The sequence below is a fragment of the Sturnira hondurensis genome, unplaced genomic scaffold, assembly GCF_014824575.4.
Source record: "Sturnira hondurensis isolate 20B ecotype Veracruz unplaced genomic scaffold, ASM1482457v3 Scaffold0003874, whole genome shotgun sequence".
Lineage (NCBI taxonomy): Eukaryota > Metazoa > Chordata > Mammalia > Chiroptera > Phyllostomidae > Sturnira > Sturnira hondurensis.
Window position 1 is genome coordinate 170,451 of NW_028076505.1, and position 14,341 is coordinate 184,791.

Below are 14,341 nucleotides of genomic sequence, written 5' to 3' on the forward strand. Positions count from 1 at the left end.
AAATGCCCTGTCTTACTGCTTGGGCCTCTGTCTTCCTGCTTGCAACACGGAGTTCTTTTTGCCAATAAGCATGTCCCAGATCTTTCTCTCAGGCCCTCTTAAAAGCGTACAGAAGTCATTATGCAAATCAAACCACGGTGAGCTATCACCTCACACTGTCAGGGCGGCCATCTCAACCAAACAAATGACGACAAGCGCTGGCGAGGAGGCGGAAAAACCGAAGCCCTCGCAGCACCATCGGTGGGAGTGCGAAACGGGCCAGCTGTAACAAAAACGGTCTGAGAGGCCCGTGAAAAGTGTTTAAACATGAATAACCACAGGACCCAGCAGTCCCACTTACACATATTCATCTCAAACTGAAATCGGGTCCTCAAGAGAAATCAGTCTCCTCTGCGCATCAAAGTGCGGTTCACCAGGGTCAAGGTGCGGAGGCAGCCTACAGGTCCGCTGATGGACGAACGGACCAGGGAAACGGGGCGTATAGGCACAAGGAACGCGGTTCCATCTCAAAAGAAGGAAGTTTTCCAACATAGGATGACATGGGTTAACCTGGAAGATAGTTCACTGAGTGAAATAAGCCAGTCACAGAAAGACAAATATTATGTGATCCCATTTATTTATAAGAGCTGCCTAAGTCAGATTCAGAGAATCGAGCTGTGAAATGGCGGCCGTGAGGGGGATGGGGAGAGACGAACCAGGGAGGCTGGGCACAAAGCAAGGTGCTCCCAAGACACAGCTCTCGGCTGCGTCAGCAACGGACCCCGAGGGACAGCGGGTCCCCAGCCAGCCCTCCATGTGGGCTGCTGCTTGCTTTTGAAAGGAACTGTCCCCAATCAGGGAGAGGCGGGCAGGAACAGAAAAAAATAAACAAGCAAGGGATTTTAAAAATGAAAAGATCTTAAGGGATGGAACGCTATATAGTCCAGTGTCCACAGTCTTCTGATTTCTGTGTTTCAATGTCAAGTTTGCCTCTGAGAGCACCCGAGTGCTGGGAGAAGACACAGAGGCACAGACCTCATTGGATTGCTCTTCTGTCTTGTGACTTCTGTCTGGATCGGACTCGTGCCAGGGGTGGCTCCAAGCTCTTTTCATGGATTAACGCTGTAATCAATATGTGGCTAAAGCATTTAAAATGCTGTCCCGCACATGATAAATGCTATGGGTTAGCTGTTACTATTCTTTCCATCAACACAGCTCTACGAGTCAACACCTGTAGCAGGGATGTCATAGGGGAAGCACAGAGAAGGTGACACAGGTTGGGCTCCAGGTGGCCGGGGTCCTGAGTCCAAATACTTGACCGCCACACTCCAGGACCCCACGCGGGATGGGGTCTCTTTCACAGATGCACAACGTAAAGCTGACACAAACTGACCCTCAGTAGACCGGGTGCAGTCGTCACACTGGGTGTTTTCAGTGAATGACTTGGGAGTGGCCCTGAGGACAGTCACAGAGAAGGTGCAGGTGTGAACTTAATCAGGCATCCGTGTGCAGGCGAAGGCAGAGCCTCCTGGGAGATGCAACGTTATCTGGATACACAGAGGAATTTTGATGTCTGATCACCTCAATGTACAGTTGGATGTCACGTGCTCCTCCCCAAAACTTCTTCGAGGGGCTCGGCGTGGTGCACACTCTGCACACCCGATGGCCCAACATTCTCGAGTGTTAAGAGGAAACAGGGGAAGTGCCCCTGCTGAGAGGGCAAAGCAGGAACGAATCTGACTTAGATCGTGGGCCTGAGAAGGGACAGAGTGGAGGACCAAGACAGAAGCTGGCCCATCGGAGAAGTAGCCAACCTAACTCTGTAAGATTAGGTGGGCCCCAGCCTAACACAAAAGCTTCCTTTCTTGTACCCATACATAATACCTTTTCTCTTTAAAAAATATTTATTTGTTTTTAGAGAGAGGGGAAGGGATGAAGAAAGAGAGAGAGAGAATCATCAACATGTGGTTGTCTCTCGCACGCCCCCTACTGGGGACCTGGCCTGCAACCTAGGCATGTGCCCTGACTGGGAACTGAACCAGGGACCCTTTGGTTCACAGGTCGGCACTCAATCCACTGAGTCACACCAGCCAGGGCACCTTTTTTTTTCCTTGAAAAAAGAGTAATGTGCCTATAAAAATGTACTGAGAAATTAAAGCTTTGATTTTTGAAAAGGAAAATAAACTTGGCATCTAACATTGGTTTTTCCCACATCAGCGTCTACTCAGAGCAGCAGGGCAGATTCCACTATGGAAAAGACCCACGGAGACAAGGCACAGACGTGGGCGGAAAAGACCCATGGGGACAAGGCACAGACGTGGGCACGGCTTGACAAGGCTGGAGCCTCGGCCCTGTGCGGTCCTCTGGGCCAAATGTGAATGGCCTCATTTATCCAAGAATGTCATGGAAGGCAGCCCCATGCAACGGCCCCAAGCTCACTAGTCACATTAAATCTGTGATACACCCCCCAGCTAAAAAGTTAGCATAGGCTCTCTGGCCTTCCAGAAAGTCCCAGGAGAGCTGACATCAAATTTAGGAAATCGATGTGACTCCTTCTGGTGCACAGAGGCACACCTGGGGATCCTCTAGAAAAGCTACCCTTCCTTCGAGACCCATCCTCCTTCCTATTCCCGAAGTCCTCTCACACTTGGAGACAGGCCTCTGCTGCCGTGGTCTCCAGCACATGCTGGTGGGAGAGTTCCGGGCTTTAGGTCCACAGCGACCTTCCCCAAACACAAACCCCCACCGGCCACATGCAACCCAGCTCTTCCTGCACCCGAAGTGCCTTTGGGTAAATCCTCATTCCCCAGGATGCTTCTCAGCCATCTGGATAGCCCTGGATCGTCTCAATTCATTGCTCATTGAACAAATATTCACAGAGCAAACCTCTATGCGGGGCACTGTCCCAGGTGCTGGGGACACACGAGTGTCCCTTTTGTCCTAGCACCTGTGGTTGAGTGGCTGAGGCCCCTCCCCCCGACTCCCTATATCTGCCCCTCCCCAAATGCCCCAATCTATATTCCATATCTCTCCCACCCCACCCCCATGACTCTGTCATGGGCAGATGAGCTCCCACTGACTCCCATGCAGTGTCCAACCCCTCACTGTTTATTAGAATGTCACTGTCTTCAAGAATGTCCATTCGTTTATTAGGTGACTTTTAGGGATGAAGCCACAGGGGAGCAATACAAAGGTTTTCTTTGGCCCCTCTACCCAAAGAGCCCCAAGGGCCGGCTGGCCCCTCCCACCAGCCGGCGGGCTCCCTAGGGGGCCGGCCCACAGAACCCAACACCAAACATTCCCTCCACACGGGGTTTTCTCCCTGAGAATCCTGAAAGCACACGCTTAGTCCTGAACAAACTCCTAATCAAGTTTTACAGCGTGAAGCGAGGTAAGCCACCACAAAAGGTATTTTTCGCCCAAGACAAGGAGGGGACTGTCTACAGCGCTCTGGGGTAGTTGGTGGGTGGGCCTGTTTGATTTCTGAGTCAGAGGTGATGGAAAGGCTGCCTCGGGCCTGTGGCCCAGCAGTGGGTGGGGCTCGGCAGTGATTCATGGAGAACTCCTGGCTTAGACCAAAACTGCAGACGTCTGTCCTCGCAACTCAGCCTGACTTTTGCCCTTGCTAACTATGCTCCCTTACACCTGGACTCGCGGGCTCTTCCCACCAGCGCCGCCCTTCCCCGTGACCTCCAAAGCAGCTGAAGGCTAAATTAATTAAAAAGTCACCACCAGCAGTGTACCCACAGTGAGGTCTTTGTCTCTAAGAGGGATTGGAAGTCTCCCTGGGAAAGTCTCGTTACTTAAGTACATATTTATAAAGTTCTCTTCGCAGCAGAAAACGGGTATCAGCAAGCCCACTGGATGTGTTCACCTTGAATGCATCCTTTTGGGTTTCACCACCTGGAAATAGAATGTTCTCTAAGTTGAGGTCTCTGCAAATAGTTACACGACATCTTTTCTACCCTGTGAGGGTTTTTGTCCTTTTTTGTTGTTGTTCTGTTCTTTTGTTTTGTTTTCTTTTGCTTGAAAAACTTTCATTTCTCAGGGAGGGGAGACTGAAGCCCAATAGCTATTTCAGGTGCTTCAGGTTTTTATTTTCATTAGAGGCTATGTAACTTCTGGTTAACCAAAATGATTTCCCCTTGGAGACAAAAAAATGCCAAAGCCATCCCCCGCCGCCCGCCCTCAATGACTGTGGTGACCCTGTGGATTTGCTGGCATCCTAGTGAAGCACTTGGCCACTGGGCTCTCTTCTCTTACCAAATGAGGCCTGTCATTTCACATCCAAAGAGACAACAGCAATGGATGGACGGATGGATGGACGGGGCACCTCTGCCCTCCCCACCGCCCTTTTCCCTGGCGGAGGCCCTCTCCACCCACGCACAGTGCAGCTTACAGCCCCACGAGCTGGCATCTGTAGAGACACAGGCCCCTTTACAAGTGGGACATGCTAACTCCCTGACCTCACCATCACGGTTTGGAAAAACCACCAGTGTGCCAGTCTCCGGCTCTGCACCCCCCCACGGCTTGGCCGGCGGCCGAGCTTAACCAGGAAACTGTTCACGCTGATCCACTTCAGAACCCTGAGGCGGAGAGGAGCAAACACGTCAGAGCTGTGCATCTCACTGTCCTGAGTGACAGGCGGAGTCGTATGGAAAATGTGAGAAAAGTACACGTGAAGTCCAGTCTCGGCATGTCAAAGTAGGAAGGCACAGAGGGACACTGATCCTGGGGTCACACATGCAATGAGAACCTGATAGGAAAAGGCCTTCAGCCGAGATCCTCTTGTCCGGTGGTTGGGCAAAGCCTCTCCCCACACAACGCAGGACAGGGCACATGAGCGGCCGTTGTCCAGACCTGGAGAGTTCCTGTCTTTAATTTCTGTCTTCAACACTCCTGGCCCACAAGTGTTTAGTGGGCCACCGGGGCACTCAGACTGCGTGCGGGTCTCTGCTTCACACTTGCTGCCTTCAAGGGGTGGCTTCGTCTGCAGACACTGCGGGAAGACGACGCAAGGCGAGAGCAGGCAATTGGCCTGGGGCAGTAAAACAGCACTCGCTTTCAGAGCTAAACCTTTACGTGTGCAACACACACACACTCCACGTGTTTAGTGGAATTTAGCGTTTGCATTTAGCGCCTCTCGGAAGATAGAACGTAGAGCTTGTCCGTCACCTGGAGAAACCCGCTGCTGTCCCAGACGGCACAGAAAGGGTGTCCAGCCCTAGGGAGAGCCCCAAGGGAGCGAGGAGGGGCATGGGCCCTCGGCCAATGGCCTACGACAGGCGCACTTGAGCAAAGGAACCAAAACTTTTGAAAACTCAATGGTCTTCATCTGGAAAATGGGGACAGTCACAATGCCATCTGGTAGATTTAAGGAGGAAATGGGATGATACATTGTATCTAAGAAATCACGAGGTGCTGTAGAAATGACGTTTACGATTACTCCTCACGATCCCCTTTCCTGCCCAGGTGGTGGGAATCGTACCTCCCTGCAGCTGTGACTGGGCCCTCTGTCCTTGTCCTGGTTAGGCTCTCTCACAGAACCTTTTCCGCCTTTGCTGGACCGTGAGCTTCCCCTAACCCGTCCTCACGGCAGCCAACCCCATATAGGATGCAGAGGAAACACCAGGTGCACGCTGGTCTGGCACAGGGTTTCTCACCTTGGACACCACTGACATTTGGAGCCAGGTCATTTCTTGGCGGGGGGATGCTGTCCGCTGTTTAGGATGTTGAGCATCGTCGCTGGCCTCCACCCACTAGATGCCAGGAACGTCCCCCTCCCCCGCGTTGTGACAATAAAAATGTCTGCGGACATTGCCAGATGTGCCCTGGAGCACGATCACTGCGGCTGAGAACCACTGATGTGATGAAGGCGGACCCTCTGAACTCAGGCAAGGGGGCAAGAGCCCCTCCCACTGGCTTGGTGGTTGTTAGTGCCTGTCCCCAGGGTCTGAGCCACGCCCAGAGGGGCCTGGGCTCCGGTCTCAGAAGGATCCCCAGTTGTGGCTCATCCATACCTCAATGGCACCATGTCCCCCAAACCCGGGGCTCATCCTCACCTCCCTCTTCCTCATTCCACAGATCCCACCTATCAGTGAGCCACACAATTCTACCTTAAAAACATATCCATAGTGGCCCCAGCTGGGTAGCTCAGTTGGTTAGAGCATTATCCTGATGTGCCAAGGTTGCAAGTTCAATCCCCAGTCAGGGCACATGAAGAATCAATGAGTGCATCACTAAGTGGACAACAAATCAGTGTCTGTTTCTCCCTCTCTCCCTCTCTCTCTCACCCCCTCTCCTCACCCCTCCCCCTTCCCGCAGTCCTCACTATCCCTTACCTGCAGAGGCCTCCAGTAGTCCCAGCTTCCACGCAGGAGCCCAGGAGACCCTGCTAGGTCTGAGTGGCATCATGTGGCCCCAGGGTTCTCCTAGCTCACTCAGACTGAAGGTCACACCCCCTTGGTGGCCCTACGATCTCGGTGCTGCAGAATTTGGAGTGCCCCCTGCCTCCCCGCTCCTCCAGGCTGACTGCTGGGGTTTGGAGAGCAGACTCGGCCTCGGCACCCAGCTTTCAATCCTCTGCAGGGTCATAGCCTGAACGACCCCACTGATCCACTGATCCCATGTGTGACCCCCTCTCCTATTCCCATCCCAGCGGGCAGAGTCCCTCCTGTCACAGGAACCTGGCCACCTCAGGGGATGCTGCTCTGAAGTCTGGAGGGACAGCCTCACCCACCGCTGACCCAGCGCAGAGGCCAAGAATACCAGGCACGGTCAGGTTCTTGTGCCCAGTTGGCTAGGCCATTGTGCCCAGAGAGTTCCTCTGTTGCTAATCGAGGTGTTGCTGTTAACCACACCCATGTTCAGTACAGGGGACTGGCCTCCCTGTGGCTGAGCCACATCTCATCAGGGGACGGTCTAAGCAGATCTGACACTTCCCTGAGGAATTCCACTCCAAGTGAGGAATTCCACTCCAAGTGCAGGGGTTTCCAGCCTGCCGCCATACCCTCCTGCAGGCCCCTTGGCCCGGTGCAGGGCTGCCTGGACCCCTGTATTAGTCCCTGTGCTGACCCCTCAAGCTGGGAGAGTGGCCCCGCCAGGCAAGTGGGCAGCAGGCTCCTGAAGGCAAGCACAGGCCCACGTCAAAGGCAATGGTGTTTGCACTTGGCTTGCAAGACAAGGGGCTCCTACCCCTCCTCCTCCTCCTTCTACCTCGGGAACAGCGCAGTGGGAACAAGACAGAGTTTTGTTTCTGCAGCCCTGTCCTCCCCTCCTCACTGCATCTCCATCCTGAGGCTTGCTCAGTGCAGGCCAGCGTTCCTGGGGCTGGTCTCAGGCCCGACCCCGGAAGTGAGGGCAGGGGGCGCTCACTCTGCTAGCCAGCAGGGGTGCTGCGTGTGCCCCTCTGCCCCCACTCCACACACATACACCACACACCACACACACAGACAGACCACACACCACACGCACACACCACACCCCTCCCACACACACCACACACCACACACCCCACACCCCTCCCACACACACCACACACACAGACAGACCACACACCACACGCCACACGCACACCCCACACCCCTCCCGCACACACCACACACCACACACACAGACAGACCACACACCACACACCCCACACCCCTCCCACACACACTCCACACTCCTCCCACACACACCACATACACAGATAGACCACACACACCACACACCACACACCACACACACACACACTACACACTGGTCTATTTTCTACAGGTAGGAACTAGTGCTTGAGGGAGAAAGCTCTGGAAATGCAGCTTGCTGTTGTGTTCCCGCCATGACTCTCCTGGCGTGCGTGGCATCAGGGGTGCCACCAAGAACAGATCCCTTCCCCCAAAAAAACACAGACACAAAAACAAAAACAGATGGCATGCCTGACCACCACACTGCGCCCGGCCTCCACACTCTCGGTGACATCCTTCACGACACAGTCACGCCCCACTCTTCTCAGCCTCAGACACGCAGGGCGGGGCAAACGCAGGTTAACAGTTGTTTGGGTGGAAAAATAACACAAAAACTAACCCATGAGGATACAAGAATAAACTGCTCCACACTCACAACTGCAACCTCCTTTTGCCCGCACCGTACATCTGGCCGATGGCTGGCGGAAACCCTCTGCCAGATGGACGGGTCGGCCTGTACGACAGCTACACATAACAAACAGGTAAGTGCCCGCAACTCTGGTACCGTGGGCCCTCGGATGGCATTTTCCACCAGGGGCCTTTCAGAAGTATGGGGATTTCTCTCTTGATGGGGTCTGAGGTGGGCCTGCCTTGGCTCGAGTTTCGTGTGGAGTACCCATCCACGCCACGGGAACGTTCAACGTCAAGGTGACCTCCCCAGTTTCAAGGGGACACCAGAGGCAGAGCGTGAGCCGACTTCTCAGAGTCCAGGAGAGTCGTGGCATCTCCCGCCTCCCTCTTTGCCATGTCCAGCGTCACTGCAGATGTTCCCTCTAAGGCACTGTGACTTGGTACCACCTTCATCGATGACGCACTGGAAGTTGACGCAGTGGCTTCTGACACTTATAAAACTGTACTTAGCATTAAAATACATACCCCAGAGGGCCTACTACATCTGTAACAGAGGGAAGGCCCTGGGTGTGAATCCAGATTCAGAGTCCCTTTCGGTGGCCATCTCGAGTTAGCCAGAGAAAGCCTGAGCCTCAGTTTCTTCATCCATCAAATGGGGACAAGCACCCCTCACTGGGCTGCTTGGAGGAGGGATGGGACATCGTGGGTAAAAGAGCTTTGTACACAGGGAAGCACCAGAAAGTGCGGGCTGTTCTTACGACTCTAGTTGTGCAACATTTTAAAATATCACCCTTTCTTTGTCCTGTGGTTTTTATATTCTTCTTCCTGAATGTATATAGGGTATGAGACCATAATTGAAACCAACTTTACTTTTCAAAACTACATCTGATGAAATGCTTTCGAGGGCCAAGGATCGTTCTGCACTTGATAAGACATCCTCCGTGACAGCACAGAGAAGTTCATGATCATGGGCCACAGAAGAGCTCGGCTTTAAGTGTAACAAAGATGAGCAGAAGCAGCAAGTGTTAAGAGGAGAGGACGGAGGAGGGAAGAGGGGTGGGGGGGTCGGGGGCCAACACGTGACTAAGAAGATCCATCAGCCACGGCATATGGCTCGGACACACGTGATGCTGCCTGGCCACTAGCTGACACTCTCCCTCCATAAAAACATAACACAGCATCATTTTCCAGACAATAAAACCTCAGAGATGAACGCTGCCACATGTGTTCACGCCCCCCACCCCCGCAGAGCCCTCATGCCTGGAAAATGGAATTGAACCCCACTTCTTCAAAGCGAGTTCTTGGTAAATACACTACCAGTTTTATCACCCTTGTCCTTCATCACGCACTTTCTCAGCACTGGCCAATGCGACCGCTCAGTGGCCTTGCTTCTGAAAGGATGTTTGGAGAAGCGCCCCTGACTTCCACTTGGCCTTGACGAGGGGGCAGGGAACCCAGGAGGACAAGAGTCAGTGGTCTCCTTACCTCGAGCCGTTCACCTGGTTAGGGTTACATTCCATCTTGATGGTGACCCTGGCCGGGGGCTGAGACAGCCAGTCCTGCTGGGGGACGCGCGGGCTCATCTTGGACGTCTGTCCATAGTCGCCAGAGGAGGATGCGGTCATGTCCGTCTTCGCCAGGTGCGGCGTCCCGTAGGCGCACTCAAACAACGACTGGTCCTCGCTCACCACTGACAACGCCTCCTGAATGTGCAGAGAAACACAGAGTCAGGACACACTGGAGGTCAGGCACTGCTCAGAGAGGTACGGTCATTTCTCACTGGGACCACCTTGAGTGAGTGCCAGGGGCTGCCTTTCGGGAGAGAAACTAGTAGCCGGTTTCCTCCCTTCCGGACCCTAGGAGCCTGGGAAAACTTGTATGCTGGCCTCCACACGGCCCGGGATTGAGTGCAGCAGTGCAGAGAATACCCACTTTAATCTCAACTCGAGGAAGTTGAATTTCTAAGATCTTAGAAGACATCCAATTGCATGTGTCATTATTTGACAAATGCAATCTATAATTCGAGCAGACAGGACACAGGCGGGCCGTGAAGATTAAGAAAGGAAAGTGACGGTGCACACCTAAGCATCTGGCGAAATTGCCACATTCCCAGGAGAGTTTAAGGAAGAGGCACTTAGAAGGAGAGTGAGGGGAAACAGAGCGCAGAGGACAAGCACACAAAGATATGAATTTTTCCACTTTGAAGTTATTAGCTGCAAGAGGCCTGCAAGAGGTGCTTCCATGATGGCGAACATCTGGATGATAAATGAACCAGAACAGGAAAAAAAAAAAGCTGTGAATTATCCCGATGCCTTCAAATACCAGGATGTTCAAACTCTCTGGATCACCAGTGAGCTCTTTTTTATTTCCTTCCTCCCTACTGCCATTTCTGCCCTTCTGCATGATTTGGTGAGAAGAAAGAGAAATCTGTTGGTGCTGGGTCATTCTTTCATGGTTTTAAGTCAAACAGGTGGCTAGCCTGTGGCTGGGCTGACAGTCTACCTGCCGCCAATTCAGCAGAGGGAAATGCGACTCGGAAGGTTCAACCACGCCGATGACATACCACGCAGCAACCACACAGAATAACCGGGAGATGATCCAGTGCCGGGTTCTAGGTGGTGGCTCATTTTTATTTCAGCCTGTTGGCCAACTCGGTACTGCTCTCGAGCAGGGAGACGCAAATGCTGGTTGGGTCCCGCCTTCTTTAAAAGTGGAAACTTTGGAGCCCGGGCGGAGGGTGGGAGCAGGGACTGTGGAGACTGTCTCGTCCAGACGTCTCATCCCCAAATGAGGAAATCTGAGTTCTAGAAAGATCCAGCCCTTGGTGCGAACTCTCTAAGGTCAACAGGGCACCGGTGAGGCAGCTGCCTTGTGCTGGGTCATCTGCGTCTCCTGCCCCACAGCCCACGGCGCCCTTCTTCCATTTCCCGGTTTGGGATGTGTGTTTATATCACACTCCTTTCTTATGCTCTGAGTTGCTGCTAAAACGAATAAGGACGCTCCCTGTTGGTAACGGAGCCTTACGAGGCAGCCTTACGAGGCAGCCTTGCTAGGACAGAAACCTCCCTCTCTACCCAGAGGTCTCAGCATCCGTATGGAGCACCTGCTACTTCACAAAGCCAGCGCAGCACGTGCTCTGCCCCTGCACACCCCACCCACCCAAGGACCAACCTCGTTCACAGCTTCCCGCGTTCATGGGCTTCTCGCTGTGAACCAGTGAGTGGGGAAAACGACAAAAGGCAAGTTCAACGCTTTGGGTCTCACACTGATGGCCAGGGCCCTGCATGTAAGCACCATCCACCTCCTTCAGATCCCTTAGAATCACAGCCCTGTGGTACTTTGGGAAAGGGGGAGCTAAGGGTGTAAACACAAAGTAACACAAAGCGTGCAGAAGGACCCCTTGTGCCAGCCAGAGAGCCAGAATCGGGCCCAAGAAAGACAAAAAACAATGCAGGCATGTCAGACACACTGCAGCATGGACGACACCAACAGGCAGCAGCAGAAGGAGGCAGGGACCCAGCCTGGGGCGCAGAAACGGGCAGGTCGGTGTCGAGGACCCCGGACAGCAAGTCTCTCTCTTCTGGCCACAAATGGAGGGAATGAAGTGAAGGAGTCGGAACTCACCGACATGGGTTTCAAAGTCAAATTGGCACCATGGAATTGGGTAGCTGTGTCAAGACAAAAATGGTCGCTTCTTAAATAATTTTTGGGAAACAGGCTCCCTTCCCGTGGCAGCACTCGGAGAACAGTTCGCACACTCGGAACAGGAATGAGGCCGGAGCTGCCCCTGCTCCCACCAGCCCTGTAGACTCCGCCAGGGCCAGAGCGCAGAAACCTACCAGGTAACCTTGGCGTTGGCTCAGCGGTGAGGACAAACATGAACAGATGTGTGATTTATATCAGAAATTAGCAGACACGGGTTAGATATAAGAAACAGGTCTATTTCAGAATCACACACAAAACAGTGGCTTTCACAACAAAGAGTAACAATGTTACAATATTAGTATGACCGCCCCCAACCCCGAGAGAAATTAGGAAGTTCTTGCAAACACATCTAATGACCAAATAAATGTAGCGTGAGATTTTGAAAATGGACCAAAATATTAGAACTCAGAAAAGGCTACAGTGTGTGCTCAGAGGGGGCGGAGTCCACTCTCACATCTGGCAAATCATTACTTCAGCACATGGTTTTTGAAAGAAAGGAATCAAAGTTAATTGAGATCAATTTAGAAAAAAAATATTTATGAAAGCGAGAGATAAGGGAGACGCACATTTTTCCTCTGTATCTTCAAGTTCTCCTCAAAGTCAGTATTGTATAAAAATGAGAATGGCAATAAGACTCAGAATACCAAAAGTTGCTTTTGCTCACCGCAGGAGAAATAGTCTAAGAAACCCCCGTAGCTTCAGGACAAACATTTCAAAAGGAGTGAACCCCAGTCCACATCCTGGAAAGACAGGGCAATCAGAGAGCTGCCCCGAAGTGATTCTCATGAAACCAAGAGGACCGAACACTTGGATTTAAGTCCAGGTCAGGAAAGGAAACGAACAGATGAACAAAGCACACACATGCACGCGCACACACGTGTCCACATGCCCGTGTGACACGTTTTTACAGTGGGGAGCACAGAAGGGCTGCAGGGGCATTTTCAGAGACCCCCACCGACAGGGGCGACCCCTGCCAACAACACACGCTGCGCTTCAACAGCGTCTCTCTGTTCGCCCACTCGACTTCGCTCTGCTCCACACGGGCTTCGCCGATTCCTGCCCGTCCAGTCTGAAGGACAAAGGCTGATGCAGAGGATTCTCCTGCTTGGCAACCATGGGACTTCAAAGCTGGGACAGGCCCTCGCCCCGTAGGATTAAAACCAGAAAGAACGGCGCTCTGAATGCAGGCGCATAACCAGGAACACGTGAGTCCTTCAACCCCGGTTCTGTGAGGGGCTGTCCCAGGGCCCCGACAGCCAGGCTGCCCCCGTCTCCCTGCCTGCCGCCTGGCTTCCCTCCTCTCCGGTGCCATCTCACCTACCTGCCTGCCCACCCGCCACAGGTGTCGCCTTAGTGAACGTGTATGGGATATTCTCCCAGAGCGCTCGGCCGGCCGCAGGACGTGGGGACTGCTGTGGCTGCTTCATAACAGAGGATTCAGAAAAGTCAAAACCTGGCAGGAACACGGCATAATAACTTAATATGCCTGCCTCTGTGTTGCTATAAAAAGCCCTGAACTTTAGACTGGTGTGTGCGAGTGCGTGGGGGTGTTTTTCCGGCAGCTCCGGGAAAGTTGGGATATTCTGATGTGGCGAGTGGCGGAGGGCCGATGCCATTTTTTATGGACTCAGGAGAAACACATAAATCCTAAGCAAACTGTCCCCAAACCAAAGGGCCCGCTGTGTCGGTGCACAGTGTTTACCATTTCATTTGAACACGGAATACGCACGGCATGTGAAAACCATTCCTCTGGGCTTCCGTCACGGGGTAACAGTTGACCACCGGCTCCAGAGCAGGGAGAGGACTCAGCCACGTCGCACTGGAGGACTAAAATATGCTTTTGTTTTTAAATAACTAGATTGGAGTCCGACAAAGGATCCAAAGGATCCAGAACAAAACAAACAACAGCAGAACGTCCAATGCACCGCCATCTCCAGCCGAAGGCCCGGATGCCTTTCCGTAACAGATGGGCATTTTGAGAGGCCCCCTTAATTCAAGGGAAAGAATTTGAAAATAAGGGTCTAGACTCACATGTGCTTCTACCATGTGCCCGACGGCTCATAACAACACTATAATATTAATCCACAGAATGCAGCATCCTTGAATTTTCATGACAAGCCAGGTGTGGCCGAGTGTTGAAAGCGAGAGCATCTGAAAGAATGATGAGCCCGCTTCCACACTGGAGCGTGTGAAGCACACAGAGGGAAGTGGTCCCTGAACGCCTTTCAGAAACTCAGAAGACCGCCAGACCCAGCTGAACAGGGCGCTGGGTTTCCCAGTCGCTCTCCGGTCTCCTCGAGCCTACACGCCTCAGATGCTTACGAAAAAACAGATGGGAAAACGGAGTGCGACAAGCACACTAAGTTTGCAGTCATGCTTCCGAAAACAATCCCTTTCGGGGTCCTCACTGTCGCAACGCAGTGCCCACTTCGGGACGCCAGCGTCTCTTCTGCCACCAGCCCACCTCTCCGTAGAGTCCCCGCCTCCTCACACCTCGGTGCAAAACGCTTCCCGCACTTCCTCTCGCACATGACCAGGCAGACTCTGGAACGTCATACAGCTCCCTGCTCTGCACACAGATC

General features: G+C 53.0%; 1 protein-coding gene across 4 annotated transcripts in view; it reads right to left on the minus strand.

Moving 5' to 3' along the window:
* ERG (ETS transcription factor ERG) overlaps positions 1 to 14,341 on the minus strand; it is a 221,515-nt gene that overhangs the window by 42,729 nt on the left and 164,445 nt on the right. For all 4 annotated transcript variants that reach the window (XM_037042964.1, XM_037042966.1, XM_037042963.1 and 1 more), the window contains one exon: positions 9,540 to 9,757. In XM_037042964.1, coding sequence (XP_036898859.1) covers positions 9,540 to 9,757 — 218 coding nt within the window. The remainder of the gene's footprint in view (positions 1 to 9,539; positions 9,758 to 14,341) is intronic.